The 17,729-nt window shown below is 41.8% G+C and overlaps 3 protein-coding genes across 4 annotated transcripts; 2 read left to right on the top strand and 1 right to left on the bottom strand.

The window, feature by feature from the left end:
* Positions 1-4,775: 4,775 nt before the first annotated feature.
* scg2b (secretogranin II b) lies at positions 4,776-7,615 on the top strand. The gene is made up of 2 exons (XM_028593978.1): positions 4,776-4,817; positions 5,355-7,615. Exon 2 carries the CDS (start codon positions 5,372-5,374, stop codon positions 7,169-7,171), a length of 1,800 nt encoding a protein of 599 aa, XP_028449779.1. The 5' UTR covers positions 4,776-4,817; positions 5,355-5,371; the 3' UTR covers positions 7,172-7,615.
* Positions 7,616-8,243: 628 nt separating this feature from the next.
* Positions 8,244-13,992, bottom strand: ap1s3b (adaptor related protein complex 1 subunit sigma 3b). 2 transcript variants are annotated; one of them, XM_028592630.1, is made up of 6 exons: positions 13,183-13,992; positions 11,526-11,704; positions 11,246-11,354; positions 10,895-11,032; positions 9,104-9,165; positions 8,244-8,945 (listed from the first exon to the last, which is right to left on the bottom strand). In XM_028592630.1, exons 1-5 carry the CDS (start codon positions 13,183-13,185, stop codon positions 9,124-9,126), a joined length of 471 nt encoding a protein of 156 aa, XP_028448431.1. In that variant the 5' UTR covers positions 13,186-13,992; the 3' UTR covers positions 8,244-8,945; positions 9,104-9,123. The 2 variants fall into 2 exon arrangements, with proteins under 2 accessions (XP_028448431.1, XP_028448432.1); XM_028592631.1 differs by lacking the exon at positions 9,104-9,165 and having other exon boundaries at positions 13,183-13,986.
* Positions 13,211-17,299, top strand: dhrs12lb (dehydrogenase/reductase (SDR family) member 12-like b). The gene is made up of 10 exons (XM_028592629.1): positions 13,211-13,744; positions 14,899-15,032; positions 15,110-15,192; positions 15,302-15,397; positions 15,504-15,585; positions 15,659-15,720; positions 15,836-15,940; positions 16,120-16,210; positions 16,679-16,816; positions 16,933-17,299. The coding sequence occupies exons 1-10, from the start codon at positions 13,689-13,691 to the stop codon at positions 17,052-17,054; spliced, it is 969 nt and encodes a 322-aa protein (XP_028448430.1). The 5' UTR covers positions 13,211-13,688; the 3' UTR covers positions 17,055-17,299.
* Positions 17,300-17,729: the final 430 nt, after the last annotated feature.

Raw genomic sequence — 17,729 nt, forward strand, 5'->3', positions numbered from 1 at the left:
GCTGAAACGATGGAGTGTTTTGCAGCTTTTTCCTTATCTTGGTTGGTAGTCACTAGTCCTTGAGCTGATAGAGTATAAAAGCAAGAATCTGAACACACTCAAAAGATCAAAAAGACATGAGATGCAGCTTTATGAGCTTGTGTGTGTGTGTGTGTGTTTATCTTTGCAGTTGGTTCTTAGTGAGCACATGCATGTGAACACATGGGCGTGTGCTTTCGTGCCATTGTGACGCACACAAGCCGTTGTTGAGCTGATATCATTCTCTCCCCGCGGCTTTGATTGACATGTGGATAAACAGCAGCAGTATCCCGATTGCCTGCTGTGGGGATTAGAGACTGAAGGAGGAGGAGGGAGGTACATAGTGGTAGATATTTGCAATGATCAAGCAGACAAAACAATACAAATGTTCTTTGGGTGGAGTGGGAAAGAGAGTAAAAAATTTAATCGGACATGCAAATTTCGATGTGGCTGAAAATGTTCAAACCACTCCCTGGAACAATCACACTCTATGTTAGTGAGCTCAATATATTGTCCTATATACTGTATACCACTGTGTAACCAACACAATATTTTATAGCAAGAACACTTGATTGAAGATTAAGAGAGAGAAGAGAGAGTTCAATCATGTAATGTAAAGCAGGAAACAAAACCAATGAGAGAGTGTGGCACTAAGGACTCTTAATCTAATTACTAAAATGTACCCTCTTTTCCCTGCTGTAATCCGCATCAATAAATAGAGAGAGAGGGCGAGAGATAAGGGACACAGCCGTGTCAATCACTAGAATAATTTCGCTTGTTTTTAATGTAACGAAGTGACGATGAAGCACATCGCAAGTCCCGGAGAGGAATCACAGATTCAGCCAGTGAATCTTCCACTAGCAGGAACCTTCTGGGATTTGAGATTTTAAAAAAAAGAAAAGAAAAGCAAAAAACAGATAGAGAAGTTTAGATAAGCTAAGATTCCACACAAAGATGGATGAAATGCCTTTTAATAGCATCAGTCTAATTATATTATTATATTATATTATTATTTATATTATTTTATTAATCAAAATGGAAACCTTAAAGGAACACGCCGACTTATTGGGAATTTAGCTTATTCACCGTAACCCCCAGAGTTAGACAAGTCCATACATACCCTTCTCATCTCCGTGTGTGCTGTAATGCTGCCTGACGCCGCCAGCGGCATCAGGCCAGCACAGAACCTGCAGGTGAATGGTTCCAGAAATCCTACTGCTCCGAATTGTGACAAAATAACGCCAACATGTTCCTATTTACATGTTGCAATTTATAGAGTCACAGCAGTTGCATGGTGAATAAGCTAAATTCACAATAAGTCGGCGTGTTCCTTTAAGTGGTGAAGTGAAACCTAAAGAGAGAACATTTGAATAGGAATTTGTTGTTTTGCATGCTCTCCTCTGACATACTTTGCCACATGACTCAATGTAGACTCAGTGCTGGAAAGTAACTAAGTACATTTACTCAAGTGCAGTTTTAAGTACTTGTAAATATCCATTTCATGCTACTTTATCCTGCTACTCCACCAAATTTCCAAGGGAAATGTTTTTACTCCACTACATTTATTTGAAAGCACATACTTTTCAGATTAAGATTGCACATACAAAATGTATGAATTTATACAATGCAATGCATTGTTGCAGATCTTTGTATACTAGCAGAAAAATTAGCTCCACCGCAACCATCTACAACCGTAAGATGCTACTCATGCATTGAGGAATCGGTATCAGTAACATTTTGCTTATAATGCTAATGTATTTTAACATAAGTAGGAATCTAAATGAGGGACTTTCCAAAGTGTAGTATTTTTACCAATATGGTGCTAGTGCTTTAACTTAAGTAAAGGTTCTGAATACTTCTCCCACCACTGGATGTATGCATAGCTGTCTTGGGACTTTCATGGCCATCCAACCACCAAACCAAATTATTCATTTCTCTTTGTTTGCTGTGGTGCATTATCCCTTACTCACTCACACACATCGCAGCAACCATATGACAAGTTATTTCTAGCAGTGAAAAAAGCATTTCTGACGGAGACACATATTCAAATAAAATTAAATATCTGGGTCACTACATTACAGATCAGTTATCTGATGATGAGGATATATAAAGGTAGCGTTGCACATTATATGCCCAAGCTAACATGCTAGTAAGAAAATTCCACATGAGCACGGATGATGTCAAAATTAGTTTGTTTAAAGCATATTGCACTCCTTTGTATACTGCTCCCTTATGGACAAAGTTTAAAAAGGGCAAGCATGCAGAAGCTCAAGGTTGCCTATAATGACTGTATGAGGATACTGCTCAACAAACCCAGGTGCTCTAGTGCAAGTGACCTGTTTTGTAATGCAGGGGTCAGCACCTTCCAGGCATTATTGAGGAGACTTATCTACAAATATATTTGTTGCCTGTATGTCTCCCAGAACAGCATTGTTATGCTGTTAGTAAATCTTAGGTTTAGTGCCATACAACACCAATCATCACTATGGAAACACTGGTATAAGTGTCTTCTATAGAAATGTAGTATTGTGGTTTCTTCTGTTTTTATTTATTTATTTCGTATATGTTTCTCTTTCTTTTTTAATGTATGTTGTATGTTATGTCTGTGTCTTCTAAATGGACTTTGAGTCCGGAATAAAAAGTTGATTGATTCAAATACAGTGAGTACGTGTGTGCCTGTGTTTCTACACACATGTAGTGTGCTCCTATGGACACAACCCAAAATGAAAGAGCATTTGAGATGGACAAATATTCCCTTGATCTTTCCAAGAAGTATGACATTTCCATCAGTCATTGGCCTGGCCATAAAATAACCTGAACAATTAAATTCCTCTTCAAATAGCTCCTGTGCGCTTGTTCATTTTCAGTTAAATTGATAGCAGGCAATAGTCATATTCTATTATCTGTCTTTTAATGGGCACGCAAGAGAACGTAACCTTTAAATGATTGATACTAGTGTGCATGCTGCCTTGACCTCTGGAGTTGATGCCGTCCCTCAGGATGAAGGCTGTTTCTGAATGGAGAGGCGTGATGTCAGCAGAGTGATGCTGTGGGATTATACAACACATCTTGCAAACACCACGCCTCTCCTTCTCTCTCTATCAGTCTCTCCATCTGTGATGCACACACAAGCGTGCACACACACACACACACACACACACACACACACCAGCTGAGGCTCTCTGCAGCTCTTCAGCTGTGGAGAGCAGGCACATTCAACTAAAAAGCACCTAGTTTTAATGGACATGAAATGATGAACAAATATGGAGCACATTGGATGCAATTATATGTGCAATTGAAATTGGTGGTGGTGGAGGGGGTGGCAGTCTAAGCAGGGATGAAATGGAAGAGCACTAATGTATACGGGGTGTCAGAGGGCATTGAGCAAAATAGTTAGAATCACTTTAGAGGGTATGAAGGAGACACGTACTGCTGGAGCATAAAATCATCCTAATGTATTTGACTGGCCATTTGGTTGGCTTGTAAGGAGATACCAACAGAGCCTTAGCGTTAAAAGCATGAAACAAGAGCAATATGTACTACCTTTAAAGCATTGAATAACTTGGCTCCAGCTAAACATATACTGTAGATATTTAGTACTGAAGCTGTATTCTTTATTGTAAAAAAAAATGAGCTATTTCATTTTATGAAATAGCTCATTATTATGAACTTATTTCTTTGGAAAAAATGAAATAGCTCATTTTTTCCAAAGAAATAAGTTCAGAATTATAAGGAGGTTTAGCATTTTCACTACCTTTGTTTTTGTCTCCTTAAAGAGAAATTGTGTGTAGAAATGAATTCATATGGTGACTAAATGGGACTGATTCAGAGCCTTTATTTTGGTGATATGTATTAAGTTTAAAACACATTTCAACTACAAAAGTGCTACTTAAAATTAAATATATGATGATGCCAGTTTTTGATGAATGCGTTGCCACACGTGGAACTGTTTTGGGATGATGGGAGGAGTAGGCCTACCTAACGTAATTTAGTTTAATAAGGCTTTTGATCTCACCATAAATTGTGTCACCATCCATCCGTGACCTTTTATCGGCAGATACCGTGTTGCGTGGCCCCTTCATGTTGTCGACCTGCGGAATACCGGAGCTTTGGCCCCCAGCCGACAGGAGGGTGTTTATCACCGTCTCTGTCAGAGGGAGAGGAAGAGGGGTGAGGAACTGCGACAGCAACTCCACGGTGGTTTTAGCCTGTGAGTCATCGCTAGAGGGTTTAACTCTTCATGTGCCATGATAAAGGGTGGTGGTAAAACGGCATATTGTTTTACACCAAGAAGTGCTTTTGCCACATGTGGAATATATATTTAAGATGAAATAGTAAAATTGGTGCCTAAATGTTGATGTTTACATTGGTTGGAAATGAGCATTTGCATATTTCCCCTCTGATTTAAGATAGTTTTCATAAATTGTGTTCATGCAAGGTGAACGGTTCACATGAATGAAAATCCCCATAAACATATGGCTCTTTGTGAGACATGGGCAGCAGTCCTGAAGTCAATATATCTGCTCCCGGACTTTCAAAGATCTTTCCAATCGATAGCTTCTACAGGGCGGAGAACTATTTCATGCAGCGAGCTTTTTAGTATGCAATATTATAAACCTGAATCATTTGGATTTTTTTTTTTTAGAACTGGCTATTGCGTGTGTTGTGTGATGACGCGGTGGTCAGGTGTTGCCTCATATAACGACGGGAGCTGTCCAAGTGCTGAAAACAGAAGCGAACAGCACCGTTACTGAGGAGATGCCATACACCTTCGCTGCTGTCTGAGCTTTATTGCAAAGGTAAGACACGTCTTTTTGTACGTTTTAATGATTTTTGAGTTCAAATCCATATCCAGTCGTCTAAGACTGAAAGACAATTGTTGTTTTTCACGTTCGCTTTTCGCAGATCTCGACACTTGTGTTAGAATGGGGGTTATAAATGTGACAAAACGAGCATCCTCAACAATCTTCGATTATAATGCTTTGTTGCTTAAAGTGAAATAACGAGGAAATAAAGGGTTTTTTTCTAATGAAGGTTTTGCTGTGCTGGGGGAATCGGATGTTGAGGTTGCCCATAACAACGCGGGGAATGACTCATCCAGTGATGTGAATGTATCTCCTTATCCTCACGCGCAGCATCGTTTCATTCAATTTGTTGAGCGTAACTCCCTGGTAGGCATACAAATCCCGGATTTTTTTTTTTAAACAGACTCGCACGCGCACGTTTATGCGTGTTGCTTTCGAGTAAGTTTTTGGCCAGTATAAATCGAGATCGTGGATTTGCTTATTTTGTTTTTCAATTCCTTCATTAACATGTTATGCTCTCTTGATTTTCAGGTAATAAATTGCCTATAATGCTGCATTTCCACCACAAGTTGCCCGCGGGGGGAGCCGTTGTACTGCTCGCCTTCCTCCTCCATGGATGCGCCGTGCAGGCTGCGTCTCTCCCCCGCCACTACAGGCTCCGAGGCGGGGAGGGTGAGGGGCAGCCGGCTGCCTACCCACCCAGCTCCGACATGATCAAAGCCCTGGAGTACATTGAGAACCTGAAGCAGCGGAACGGGGGCCGACCTGAACCCACGGATTACGACGAAGTGGAGAAGTTCAGGGTCCTGCTTCAGCTCGCCTCGCAGCAGGACGAGAGTCCTGGAGACCGTCAGCCTGCCCCCGGCGTGCAGAGGCAGGACATTACCGCTGAGCAGCTGATGAAAACCCTGCTCAAGTCCATCCAGGATCGAGCCGGGAAAGACGTGAAGCTCAGCCCCGTGTCGGCGCCCAGGAACGACCGCCGCACGCACCGGCACCGCACCAAAGACACTGAAGTCCCCGTGAGCGCACCGGCAGACTACGGTAATTTCCCCAGACCCCACAAGAAATACCCGCTGATGTTTGAGGACGAGGAGAACACAGACGCTTCCAAGCGGGCCACAGAGGACCTGGATGAGCAGTACACGCCCCAGAGCCTCGCCAATTTACGCTCCATCTTTGAGGAGCTTGGGAGGATGCCCACATTCGGCGGCCAGAAGAGAGACGTGTTCGGGGACGACGACGACGAGGACGGCTTCAGCCTAAGAAGTCAGGCTTACGACGATGTGGCCGGAGGAGAGGAGTGGGTTCCCGTGGAGGAGAGGGAGGAGACGGAGGAGATGGTCAACGGGAGCCACGAAGAGCTGGACAGAGCGCTCGGTGAGCAGGAGGAAGCGGAGAGGGAGGAGATGCAACGCCGGAACCAAGAGGACACCGGTGATGACACTAAGATGGTAGATTACTACCTGTTGAAGGTCCTGGAGATGAGCGACCAGACGCAGAAGAGGGACAAGACGGGAGAGCAGAGGAAGAGGCTGATCCGCCCTTCCATCCTCGATCCTCGGACAGTGAAGGAGTTGTTGCAGCTCTCCCTGAAGCTCCACGTCCCTCCACAGGACCTCATCGACATGCTACTCACAGAGGAGCTCAGGAAGCTCCACCGCGAACCCCAAGCCTCGGCTCGCTACCCGAGCGGCCAGACCCCAAAGATCAGGTACTACAGCCGCAGACTGCCGCTGAAGAGCAAGCCCGTCCCCGAGGACATGGACAGAGAGGACTTTTTAGACATCATCGGCGTGGAGACGATCAGTAACGAGTATCCTGTAGTGCAGAGACCCGTGAAGACCTCTCCCCCCTTGGACAGAATCCCAGTGGCGTCCAAACCTGTTGCAAATCCAGTTCAAAGTCCAGTTAAAATCTCTCCCTCCTCCGGGCGCAGGGAGAACCTCTTTTTATCCGAGCTCAACAAAATGCCTCTGAAACGTCAGGCTGACGGCGCTGATGATGATGATGAAGAAGGTGATGGCGATGTGGAAGACGAGGTGACGACTTACCTAGCGGCCAAAATCCTCACAGAGTACCCCAACACCATCACCAAGCGGGACACCCAGTCGCAGCTGAAGGGACAGTTCCCCTACGAGCTGTACGAGCGGGTTATGAAGGACTACTTGGGGCAAGCGGACACTGAAAAGAGGCCAGTGGCCAAGAGGGAAACCGAGGTGGCCACAGAGGAGAACGTTGAGCCCACGGAGATGCAAGGGAAAGAGGAGATCACGGCCAAGACGTCGGCTCCACAGACCGTAGATGAAGAGGAGGAGCACCCTGAAAAAGCAGTGGCTGGGATGTAGCCTGATGCCCTGCAAGACGCATGGAATTATGAATATAGTATTTAATACTGTCTCAAAAATAAAGTTTGGTGGACGTGATCTAGTTTACAAAATGTATATTATATGAACTGGTATTAATATCACCCTAACGAAAATGAACTATTGCAATCTTACAGGTCCAAAAACATTTTGAAAATATAGCCTACTAGTCCCTACTTGCTGCAAGAACATTATAGAAATATATTGATATCATAGGAGGAGATTAAAAGGTGCAATCCGTGTATAAATGAGAAGAAAAAAAAAAACAATGTATCCTCAAAACACTTTTGATTTGAACGTGTTGTCACTCAAATTGCCAATTAATACATGGACTTATATCAAAACACAATGAAATCCAAGTTATGACAGTTGTGTGATGTTGTTAAAGGTTTGTTTACATTAATGGTGTTTGTGAACAGGCCTATATTTTCAATTATAATCAACGCAGTAATAGTAAAAAACACTTTTTTTCATCAAACTATTCAATTGTATGTGAATATATCTGTATACTTTACAGATGCCTTCAAAATCACAAGCATAGAGTTATGTGAAAGGAGTACTAAAGGAATATTATAGGGATTCTTTCGTTAGGGCAGCGTGCTGGGCTGAGAACGAGTGTTGTGACTCGTGATATATTCAGGGTTAGTAGATTAAATGTCATTATTATGGATAATTATTTCCAAGTCTGAATATCAAACCGTTGCCTGCCTTCCAACCCTTTCATACTGCAAAGCTCTGTATTGTTGGCCTACCAGTGATTGTGCTATGTATGCTCATTTTTAAACCATTTTGTACATGTTCAATAATGTGTGATGAATCACAGATGAATAAAGCATCAGCGGTATTATTTTTCTTCTTGCCGAGTTGTGTTGCCTTATTAAAAACACACCCTAAAGCCATGTTTATTGGTTTACAATCACAGGAAGCTGGGGCAATTGTTTTTGGGGAAGAAAAAAAAAAAGAATTTTGTCGATCCTAGTATACACTAAATTCCACAAGGTTTAGTGAATTTCAAATACATAATTAATGGTAAAGATTATTACTCAAAACAGTGTGTTTATCAAAAGGCATATTTTAATTATGAGCTCAAACATCATAAATTGCACATGATACCCACAGCAACTGTTCCGTTTAAATACAAACGGTCCCACACATGTGAAATAGGCATGTACAGATTAAAAATAGGAAATCCATTATTAAATCAGTCTCACTCCAATCTGTTGAAAGCGCTTGTTTTTAAGACTGAAATCACATTTTTTTTTTTTTTTTTTTATTAAATTGGAGTTGCAGATTAGCACAATTTTTGGGTAGGGTTTTTGGAATAAAATCATTCACTTCAAATATATCATATGAATCATATACACGATTTAAATATAAACTCAACAAATGCATACCCCTAAAATCCCTTTTTACACCCCAGATACTATTACTACTTCATTTATATTTCCATAACGGCAATCAATGTGAAAACAACCCTCCCCCCTTCCTTCAGTTGAGTGCAGGACAAATATCAGACTTACTCTCAAAAGGCAGTTACATTGCAGCAAAGCTTCAGGCAGAAGTTAGAAGACATTCCCTTGTCTTCTTTTGAAAAAGGTTCAATAGAATCTAAGTAAAATCCATATCCATATTCAGAAACTTCTTTTGACTCAAATACAGTACATTCGGGTCCTGGGTTCCTCCCCGATTTTTCCTTTATGTCCTTCCCCTCCCCCATGGGTTAAAATGCAGGTTTGCTCATATACTCCTCCATGGTCTTGAAAAAAAGAAGAAAAAAAGTTTAGTTAAAAGAAATCAGGTTCCCAGCCTTGTAAAAATGCATCATGATGCAATTAACAATTCACATGCACACATCTACACATCACCTGATATTAAGTGCCGAGCACACCAACTAACACAAGCAGAACATCTAACCTTTCTGTCCATATTCCATGTCATCCAAACAGCTCCACCTCAAACCACTCACTGCTGTCATCCTGAAGTGATAATGGTCAAAATGAATGGGAGGCTACGCTGCACATAATCCAACTCTTGATTAAAAAGTGTTAGGCAGCCCTATTCAGAAGCACAGAACAACACACCCAGTTAACTACTGTACCACACAGAGCCATGAACCTACAGGGGAGAGCGGGAAGCATCAGCCAAACACTAAACCTACGCCACGGTCTAGGGAAATCTGTCTCTCACTCGCAATAACACTGGCAGAGAGAGAGAGAGACACACACACACACACACACACACACACACACACACACACACACACACACACACACACACACACACACACACACACACACACACACACACACACACACACACACACACACACACACACACACACACACACACACACACACACACACACACACACACACACACACACACACAAACACACACACACAGAGGGGAAAGGGAAACCAGCAGCAGAAAAAAAGTACAAAAAATGAGCTACAGCTAATATTCACAAGCCTATAACTATGAGAGAGAAAAAGGCACACCAGGGACTCAACACCACTGTTAATTTAACTCATTATGACACATACTACTTGCAACATTGTTAGGTTCACACACAAGCGTGCGCATAGGCGCACGCAGGCATGCACACACACACACACACACACACACACACACACACACACACACACACACACACACACACACACACACACACACACACACACACACACAGTAAACTAAAACAATCTTGATTGTTTGCTTGATTCATGTTAAGTGTTATAAAGAACCAAATGTAGGCATCTGGATCAGTCTAAGTACTGCACAACCAGTGTTGGAAGAAGTATTCAGATCCTTTACTTTAAGGTGCAGTGGATAAGACTTATAAAACTAACTTTCTGTCATATTTGCTGAAACTGACCCTATTTTTGATTAGAACTACATGAAGCAGGTAATAATAAAAAAAAATAAAAATAAATCCAGCTCCTCTGGCACCACCTACAGCCTGTAGTGCGATTTGCAAAAAACAATCAGGGCCAGCAGTGATTGAAACGCAGTTAGACACCACCACCCCCCCTGGTGGTGGTGTCTAACTGCGTTTCAATCACTGCTCATGCACACACATTCATTCTCCCTCGTGGGGGGAGGAGCTTAGGAGACCGTTTTGGGCTTTAGCAGAAAAGGGGGGGACTGAGAAGTTGTCGATGTTCAAATTTTTGGGCTAAGTCCTGGATCTTCACAATCCTACCTACGGCACCTTTAAGTAAAAAGTAATACTACCACACTGTAAAAACACTCTTACAATACTACTTCACTTAAAGTATTTAAAGTAAAAGTACTCAATGCAGAAAAATCCTCACATTTTAGAAACTGAAACTATCAAAAACAGTTCTGTCAATCAACTAAGTGTTTAATCGGCTAATCGTTTCAGCTATACTTGTAGGCCTGTATATTGTTGGGTAATGTCATTTATAAAAAAAAATCTTGATTTGTAAAGTAACTAGTAACTAAAGCTGTCAGATGAATGTAAATGTTAAAAATGTTAAAATGTAGGAGTAAATGTTTTTCTCTGAAATGTAGTGGAGTAGAAGTAGAAAGTGGCATGGAAAGAAAACGCTCAAGTAAAGTACCTCAAATTTGTACTTAACTACAGTACTCCGTAACATTCCACCACTGCCCACGACGGTGATAAAACAGATGTAACGTGCTCACACCACAGTAGCAAGCCACGCCTTGTGTTGTGCATCTCACCTCCTGTAACATGTCCGAGGCTTCAATGGAGCGGTTCACCATTTGTTTGGAGGTTTCTTGTATTTCGCCTCCCATTAGAAACTCATCCAGGATAAAATAGGCCTTCTCAAAGTTAAAGATTATGTCCAGCTCACACACCTGAGAGGAGGTTAGTGCAATTATTATTAACAGTGCAGAATGTACTTACATTGGTTACATTTTGACTTTGAAACTGCGGTTTGATTATGATCTGTACAGCCTAGTTCAACAGCTCATGTTCTTTTGAGTTGAGCTATACCATCACATTTCAACAGTTACACTGCAGGCTAGAGTTGCATGTTGAATAAAAGAGGGTGAAACACAATGAAATACATTGCCAAAGTATTTGTCCAGCAGCTCCACGTAGCGATGAATAACCTCCAGGGCTATCAGCTCATTCTCCTGGTTCTCTATGGCCAAGCAGAAGAACAAGCTTGCATACCTGAGGAAAAGGTGACACAGTGATGACTTGCAGCTGATATTAATATAGGAGTTATAAATGATATATACGGTAGGGGTAAGTATGATTGGAAAAGAGACTAGTGGTCCTGCTGCTTCAGAAGCAGATAAAGTCATCGAACTAGAAAAACAGACATGCGGGGTCAGCACCCACCTCTTGTAAATAATCTTCAGGTCTTTCCAGTGCAGGAAGTTACAGGAGCGGGGTTGCCGTGCCAACACCATTGTGGTCATGTCCCTGATAATCTTCTTCTTCTCACGTTCCGACATGGGAGTGAACCACTTCTGCAGACGCAGCTTCCCCTGGCGACTGAAGAGCAGCAGGAAGCGCATCTAGAAACACAGACACACGGCACGGGTCAGAGGGGCAACCGCGGTGCATGCATTGAAGAACTGTGGGGGTGACTTGTGTGTGTGTGTGTGTGTGTGTGTGTACAAATACGCACACATGTCAGCACAAAGTCTTGGCAGAGAATATTAATAACTACCCTTCAACACACGAACCAAGGGTCAAATGAGTTGTTTCCTGTTGTCATGGCTCATTAAAGAGTAACTCCACTGACCCAAAACATCACGTGGGGGGGCAATAAGGAGTTGGGTTTTGGATGTTTATATAATGTGATTCCAGTGGAAATAGATTTGGCTACGTGTCAAAATGGACATTAATCTCCCCCAAAATCTCTATTGGAATCACGCTGACACACCAATAAGTCTTCCTTTCATTGTTGATGTAAGAGAGAATATAAAAGGTTAAATTAATAGATTTTTTTATTAACATTGTCTTACAGACCCACAGTCTAACGCACAGATAATGTACTGTATATAGCCTACTCATGTTGTGCAACAAGCACCGTTCCAACCCGCCAACATTTCTCTGAAATCCCTGCATGTGCTGTTATGCTGCAGCCATGGTAAAAGGCTTCTTAGAATTTAAGTATACGACCCAAAAGAACATATGGATTTGACGAATTGTTCAAATACCAAATATGGGACCAAATACAATATGGGACATATTGTTGTAAAGATTTTTTCTCTAACTTTGTAGCCATTTCAGGGGAACATTTTAGAGTTCTATTTCAACAACTTCAAAAAGAACAATACCTAGAGGCGTTATCAGGATTATAAAAATCACATATACTGTAGCCTACAACATTGACATAAAACCACATTATGCTACAGGCTACTAGAAAACCAGCAGTCCTACAACCAGTCCTCATACTATATTGGTATTTCCAGGTGGCTGCAGGTCTGCTGAAACTGTTCTTTTAAATCAAGGTTTAAGACTTTTCTGTTTGACGCTGCATTATTCTTTTTTTTTTTCTTCTTATTTTCTCTTCTCTTTAAATTGCTCTCTTATGTTTTACGTAAAGCACTTTGAATGGCCTTGTTGCTGAAATGCGTTATACAAATAAACTTGCCTTTCCTTGCTTTATATCCCCTTGTCTACCCATAGTCAAATTAATATGGACAAACTGCCAATAAGGCAGACTGGCGGTGACCAAACCGGTTTTACTGAGGGGACCGGTTCAGAAAAAGGTAGCCTACACCTTACTTCCGGGCTGTCGCTTTACGCGAATGAAAACGCAATAAAACACACAATTAAACCTTATAAGCTACAATAGAAACTTAATGGAGCTGCTGTTGCTTGGCGGCCTAGCAAGAACAAACAAGGGCCCTGGTGTAAAAAGAAACGGTGTGTAGAGGTGTCTATATGGCTCCTAGCTTTAGCGAACTATCAGGTGCGACAGGTGAACAGCCTGACGCTACCTTACAGCTTGTCGTGCGTAGGAAACAACCACCAAAACACTTACCATTTTGACGCTGCGCCAAGAGTTAGAAAGCTATGAAAAGATGACAATAAATAATCACTTTAACCCTAACAAAGGGTCAACTGGACCGAGTGAGCGCATATCTTATCCGTCGTCCGCACCAGTCAGCGTGAAAGTTGGTTAACTCCGCCCTCGTTGCCGCCGGTGGAGCGGTGCCTGTCGGACGCGTCACCACACCTCACACAACCAACTTGGATGTGGTAATTGTAGATTTGTGTTCCAGGGGATGCAGGCTCAGCCCCACCACAGCCTTTGAAGGTCTCCCACATGATTTGTACAGAGCATTTCAATAAATGAGCTGATAAAACTAACTAACTAAAATCCCTTGACTGTCAGTGTCTGGCTGAGTGTTTTGGTGTTATTCCCGTGTGGTGTCGGCAGAGAGCAGCAAGTGCTCCTCCTCTGTCTGCTTCATGTGATGCTCGTCTGTCACAGCGGTCGACAAGGCAAAGCTGGTGCACTTCTTGGGATTATTTATTCTTGATAATATGTCTCTGTACCGAAATGCCATCTGGTTTTTGAACGGAATCCACCAATATACCAGGTCAGTCAGCACACTGAGTCCTTACACTTCTGTTTCTGTTGAACCTGAGATATAGGCTACCATCCGTTGGTGTTTTAATGGACCAGCTGGCTTTGAATTCACCATTCAGCATGTTAATTGACTGGTTCGCTCAGACTGCTTCTGCCAGCTGAGGAAGAAAACTCAGGTCCATGGGCCCCAGCTGAATTGGAAATGATTATCCATGCGTTTATTGATCATCTCTTCTTCACTGCACATCACTTTTCACCCGCCTTAGTAACACTTCCCTGAATCGCCTACAAGTTATGGGCCAAAATGTCCAAAAGGTCTCATGTTACTCCTTGGATTGATTTCTTTACAATGGCTTCCAGTCAAATTTAGAATCCAGATCAAGGTCCGAGCCAGCAGCGTCTGCAGCCCTGTACCTCAGCAGCAGGACCTCTGGTCCTCTGGGCAGGCTGTGTTGGTTGTTCTTCGCTTTCGGCTCAAGACTAAAGGAGACTGTGCTGTTAAGGTTGTTGCTCCTAAACTTTGGAAGTCTCTCCCATTGGACCTAAGATCTGTGGACACTTTATATATATATATATATATAAAAAAAAAAAAAAAACAGCTCAAGACCCATCTGTTTACTTGCTTTTGTTTTTGTCTTTTATGTTTTAATTTGATGTCTGAATTTCATGTCTTTTGTTCTGTTTTCTACTTGCTATTGTCTTTTCTGTTGTGAAGCACTTGTGACGTCTGCTCTTAGAAGGTGCTACATAAATAAACTTATTATTATATTACTTTGGAGATGTAAAGACATTGCTGTCAGGGGATGCTCAGGAAGTCAGTCAGAGTGTGTGTGTGTGTATATATATATATATATATATATATATATATATAGTCTAAATTATTAGTCTTTTACATGTTGACAGTCTAAATATAGAATTTATTGTCTGTAAAATGTATTTCATGTCATTTATTTAAACCTAAAGACTATCAAAGGTCTGATCAGCGTATGGCACACACCACACAAACCGGCCTTTATGTACAGTTACAATAGTCCCACTGACAGCTGATGTGTCTTGAGGATGACATTCACATCAGCTGATTCTACTGAAGCTAAAATTAGAAGATGGAAGATAGAAAAAAAACATTGCACAAATTGATTAGTGTGTTTTCCTTGTGCCTTTTAGGAAGGGATATGAGGCAGCATTTAAAGACTTTGAGCCCCAAGACCTAGATGTGTCCGTTGTGGGAAGGTCTTTTATGATCACCGGCGCCAACAGTGGAATTGGCAGAGCAACAGCCATGGCTATAGCCAAGAAAGGTAAAAATGCGGAGGGAAGGAATGCTCTCTGCAATGCATTTGATATTGATAGTAAATAAACAATGTTTTGTTTCCAGGTGGGACAGTGCACATGGTGTGTAGGAACAAAGATAAAGCAGAAGAGGCCAGGGTGGACATCACTAGTGAGTCTGGGAATACGGTGAGCGTTGTTTGCCTTGAACATGACTTGCACTAAATGGGGGGAAAAAGAAGTGATAAATTTCATGATTTGTGTGTGAGTGAGACCGATACCTATCTGGTTATTCCAGGAGGTATACATTCATATTGTGGACATGTCAGAGACACGCAAAGTCTGGGAGTTTGCTGAGGCCTTCAAGAAGCAGTATCCAGCCTTGAATGTGTTGGTAGGTGTCACCTTTTCCCTTTAACCTTCATCACAAATCTGCCCTATAAACGAATAATGTTGTTTCTGTTTGATCTGAGACTTCTTTGTCATGTATTTCATGACAGATAAATAATGCAGGGTGTATGGTGCACAAGAGAGAGCTTAACACTGAGGGCCTGGAGAAGAACTTTGCTACAAACACTATGGGTGAGACTTCACTCTGATGTCTTAAGAGTGCCATGCTGCTGTATATCTAACAGTGTTTTGACTCTCTCTTTAGGAGTGTACATCCTCACTGAGAGTCTCATACCACTTCTACAGAAGAGCCGGGATCCAAGGGTGGTATGCACGCACACACAGCTCATCTGCATCATGTGGACAGCATAATGCCACTTTTGTCCAGGCTCTAGTGGCTGTTGTCTAAGCACACTGTGCCTCTTTTCTCCCTGCCTGTTAGATCACTGTGTCCTCAGGAGGCATGCTGGTCCAGAAACTCCGAGTCGATGACTTGCAGTCAGAGAAGGGCGACTTTGATGCCGTCATGGTCTACGCCCAGAACAAGGTAGGAGAGGACAATGTAATCCAGGTTATAAAACGGGTATATCTGTGTTGGAGTTCTCCTTACTTCTCACTGAGTTTGGATTTGTCTTTATAATGTGGTTGAACAGAAGTCAAAAAGACATAAATTAATAATGCAAAATACATTTACAGCTGAGGTAACATTGTGTTGTTTCTTCCCAGAGACAGCAGGTAGTGCTGACACAACAGTGGGCCAAAGCTTACCCACTCATTCACTTTTCTGCCATGCATCCAGGCTGGGCAGATACACCAGGTACTTACTCATTAGGCAGCTGACCCAAAGGGCCTGAAAAGTATTGTTGCTGCTGGTAATTTTTCTTAGTTTTTTTTCCTTTCTCAATAAAATTGCACAAATACTGTACTGGCACACCAATATAGTGACAATTCTCCTGATGGGGGTGCTTACAGCAATGCTCTACAGGGCATTGTTATACAGTAAATTGAGCCGGAATCAGTTACAATATTAAAATGGTGCTTACATGTTAATGCATGAATAATACTAATCCAATATTATAACATGTAATAAATAATGTAACATTGACAGAGCCAATTTTGGCTTCAACTTTCATACTTTAAGTACAATACATTTTGTAGAAACCTTGCTTGTTTGATATGCTTCAATAGAAGGAAAAAAAATGAGTCTGTCACTTTGTTAGTAATATATTAGCCTAAAAATACACACACCACTAACCATGGCTGATTTTTTCCCACCCATTTCCAGCCGTTTCTACATCAATGCCTCAGTTCCACCAGATGATGGGGGAGAGGCTGCGCAGTGCAGAGCAAGGAGCTGACACGGTTGTGTGGTTGGCCTTGTCTAGAGCCGCCGCCAGAACATGTGGCGGGCAGTTCTTTCAAGGTGAACAGCATGAAGTGTTGACAGGTTCTTCCACAAGACACACAGATATGTTCCTTTCATATATATTTTTTTTCTTCAATCTTCTTAGATGAATTCTGACAGATTGTGTTTTGCAGATCGTACTCCGGTTCCTGCCCACCTGCCTCTGGCCTGGACTCACAGTTCTGCTGAAGAGATTCAGAGTTTCATGACTCAGCTGGAGACTTTGGCCAGAGCCATAGGTCACAACCTGATGTAGAGCTCATTCAAGACCTCAAGCTGTCTGAATTCTGATACAAACGTTACACCATATATTAAGTGACAAATTAATGCATTAGCTTAAATAAGATACATTTCTGAATAAAAAAAACTAATTCTACACAGCATTATGTTCAGGACAGTGCATAGCTCAGTGTCACCGGATTAATCTGTGATGTCAACATGTGGTAACTGGACTGTTTGCATTGAAAATGTACTATTGAATTAAAGACAGAAGTAGTTGATTTGGATGAAATATCTCATAAGCAGTTACTGAACACATGTACCAACATGCCTATTAAGAACACATCTACTGGGTTATCTGCTGGATGTGAATTGGAAAAGTGTATCACTGTTTGCGCTGTACTCTACAGCGCTTACATATTTGTTGTCTGCTCCCGTTCAAATTTCTCAATCCTCACAATGAGCCAATTTGGGCTCAACATATTACACTTTTCTTCATGTTATAAAGTAGAAATTGTAATAGGAGCAGCAGATAACACTGTTTTAAGTCCTTTGGGACAGAGAATTCAGTTACACAATTGATGTTTTCGTACTTAATGCAATGTAAAAATCACAATGGGGATATGTATCTAAAAGTCAAATGTAGCAGAGCAGATGAGCAGAGCATTTCTGTGAAAAACTACAGAGCATCAATACTCATTATTTTTATTTT

Source organism: Perca flavescens, chromosome 12 (assembly GCF_004354835.1).
Source record: "Perca flavescens isolate YP-PL-M2 chromosome 12, PFLA_1.0, whole genome shotgun sequence".
NCBI lineage: Eukaryota > Metazoa > Chordata > Actinopteri > Perciformes > Percidae > Perca > Perca flavescens.

What these genes read in the sequence shown, in the direction of transcription:
- scg2b (XM_028593978.1), top strand. Translation starts at nt 5,372, where the DNA reads ATGCTGCATTTCCACCACAAGTTGCCCGCGGGGGGAGCCGTTGTACTG.
- ap1s3b (XM_028592630.1), bottom strand. An exon ending in TGGACAAATACTTTGGCAAT is followed by an intron (nt 11,033 to 11,245) that starts GTATTTCATTGT and finishes ACCTCCTCTCAG; the next exon opens with GTGTGTGAGCTGGACATAAT. An exon ending in CCTCGGACATGTTACAGGAG is followed by an intron (nt 9,166 to 10,894) that starts GTGAGATGCACA and finishes TTATCACTTCAG; the next exon opens with GATGACAGCAGTGAGTGGTT.
- dhrs12lb (XM_028592629.1), top strand. Translation starts at nt 13,689, where the DNA reads ATGTCTCTGTACCGAAATGCCATCTGGTTTTTGAACGGAATCCACCAA. An exon ending in GGAATCCACCAATATACCAG is followed by an intron (nt 13,745 to 14,898) that starts GTCAGTCAGCAC and finishes TGTGCCTTTTAG; the next exon opens with GAAGGGATATGAGGCAGCAT. An exon ending in CTTTGCTACAAACACTATGG is followed by an intron (nt 15,586 to 15,658) that starts GTGAGACTTCAC and finishes CTCTCTCTTTAG; the next exon opens with GAGTGTACATCCTCACTGAG.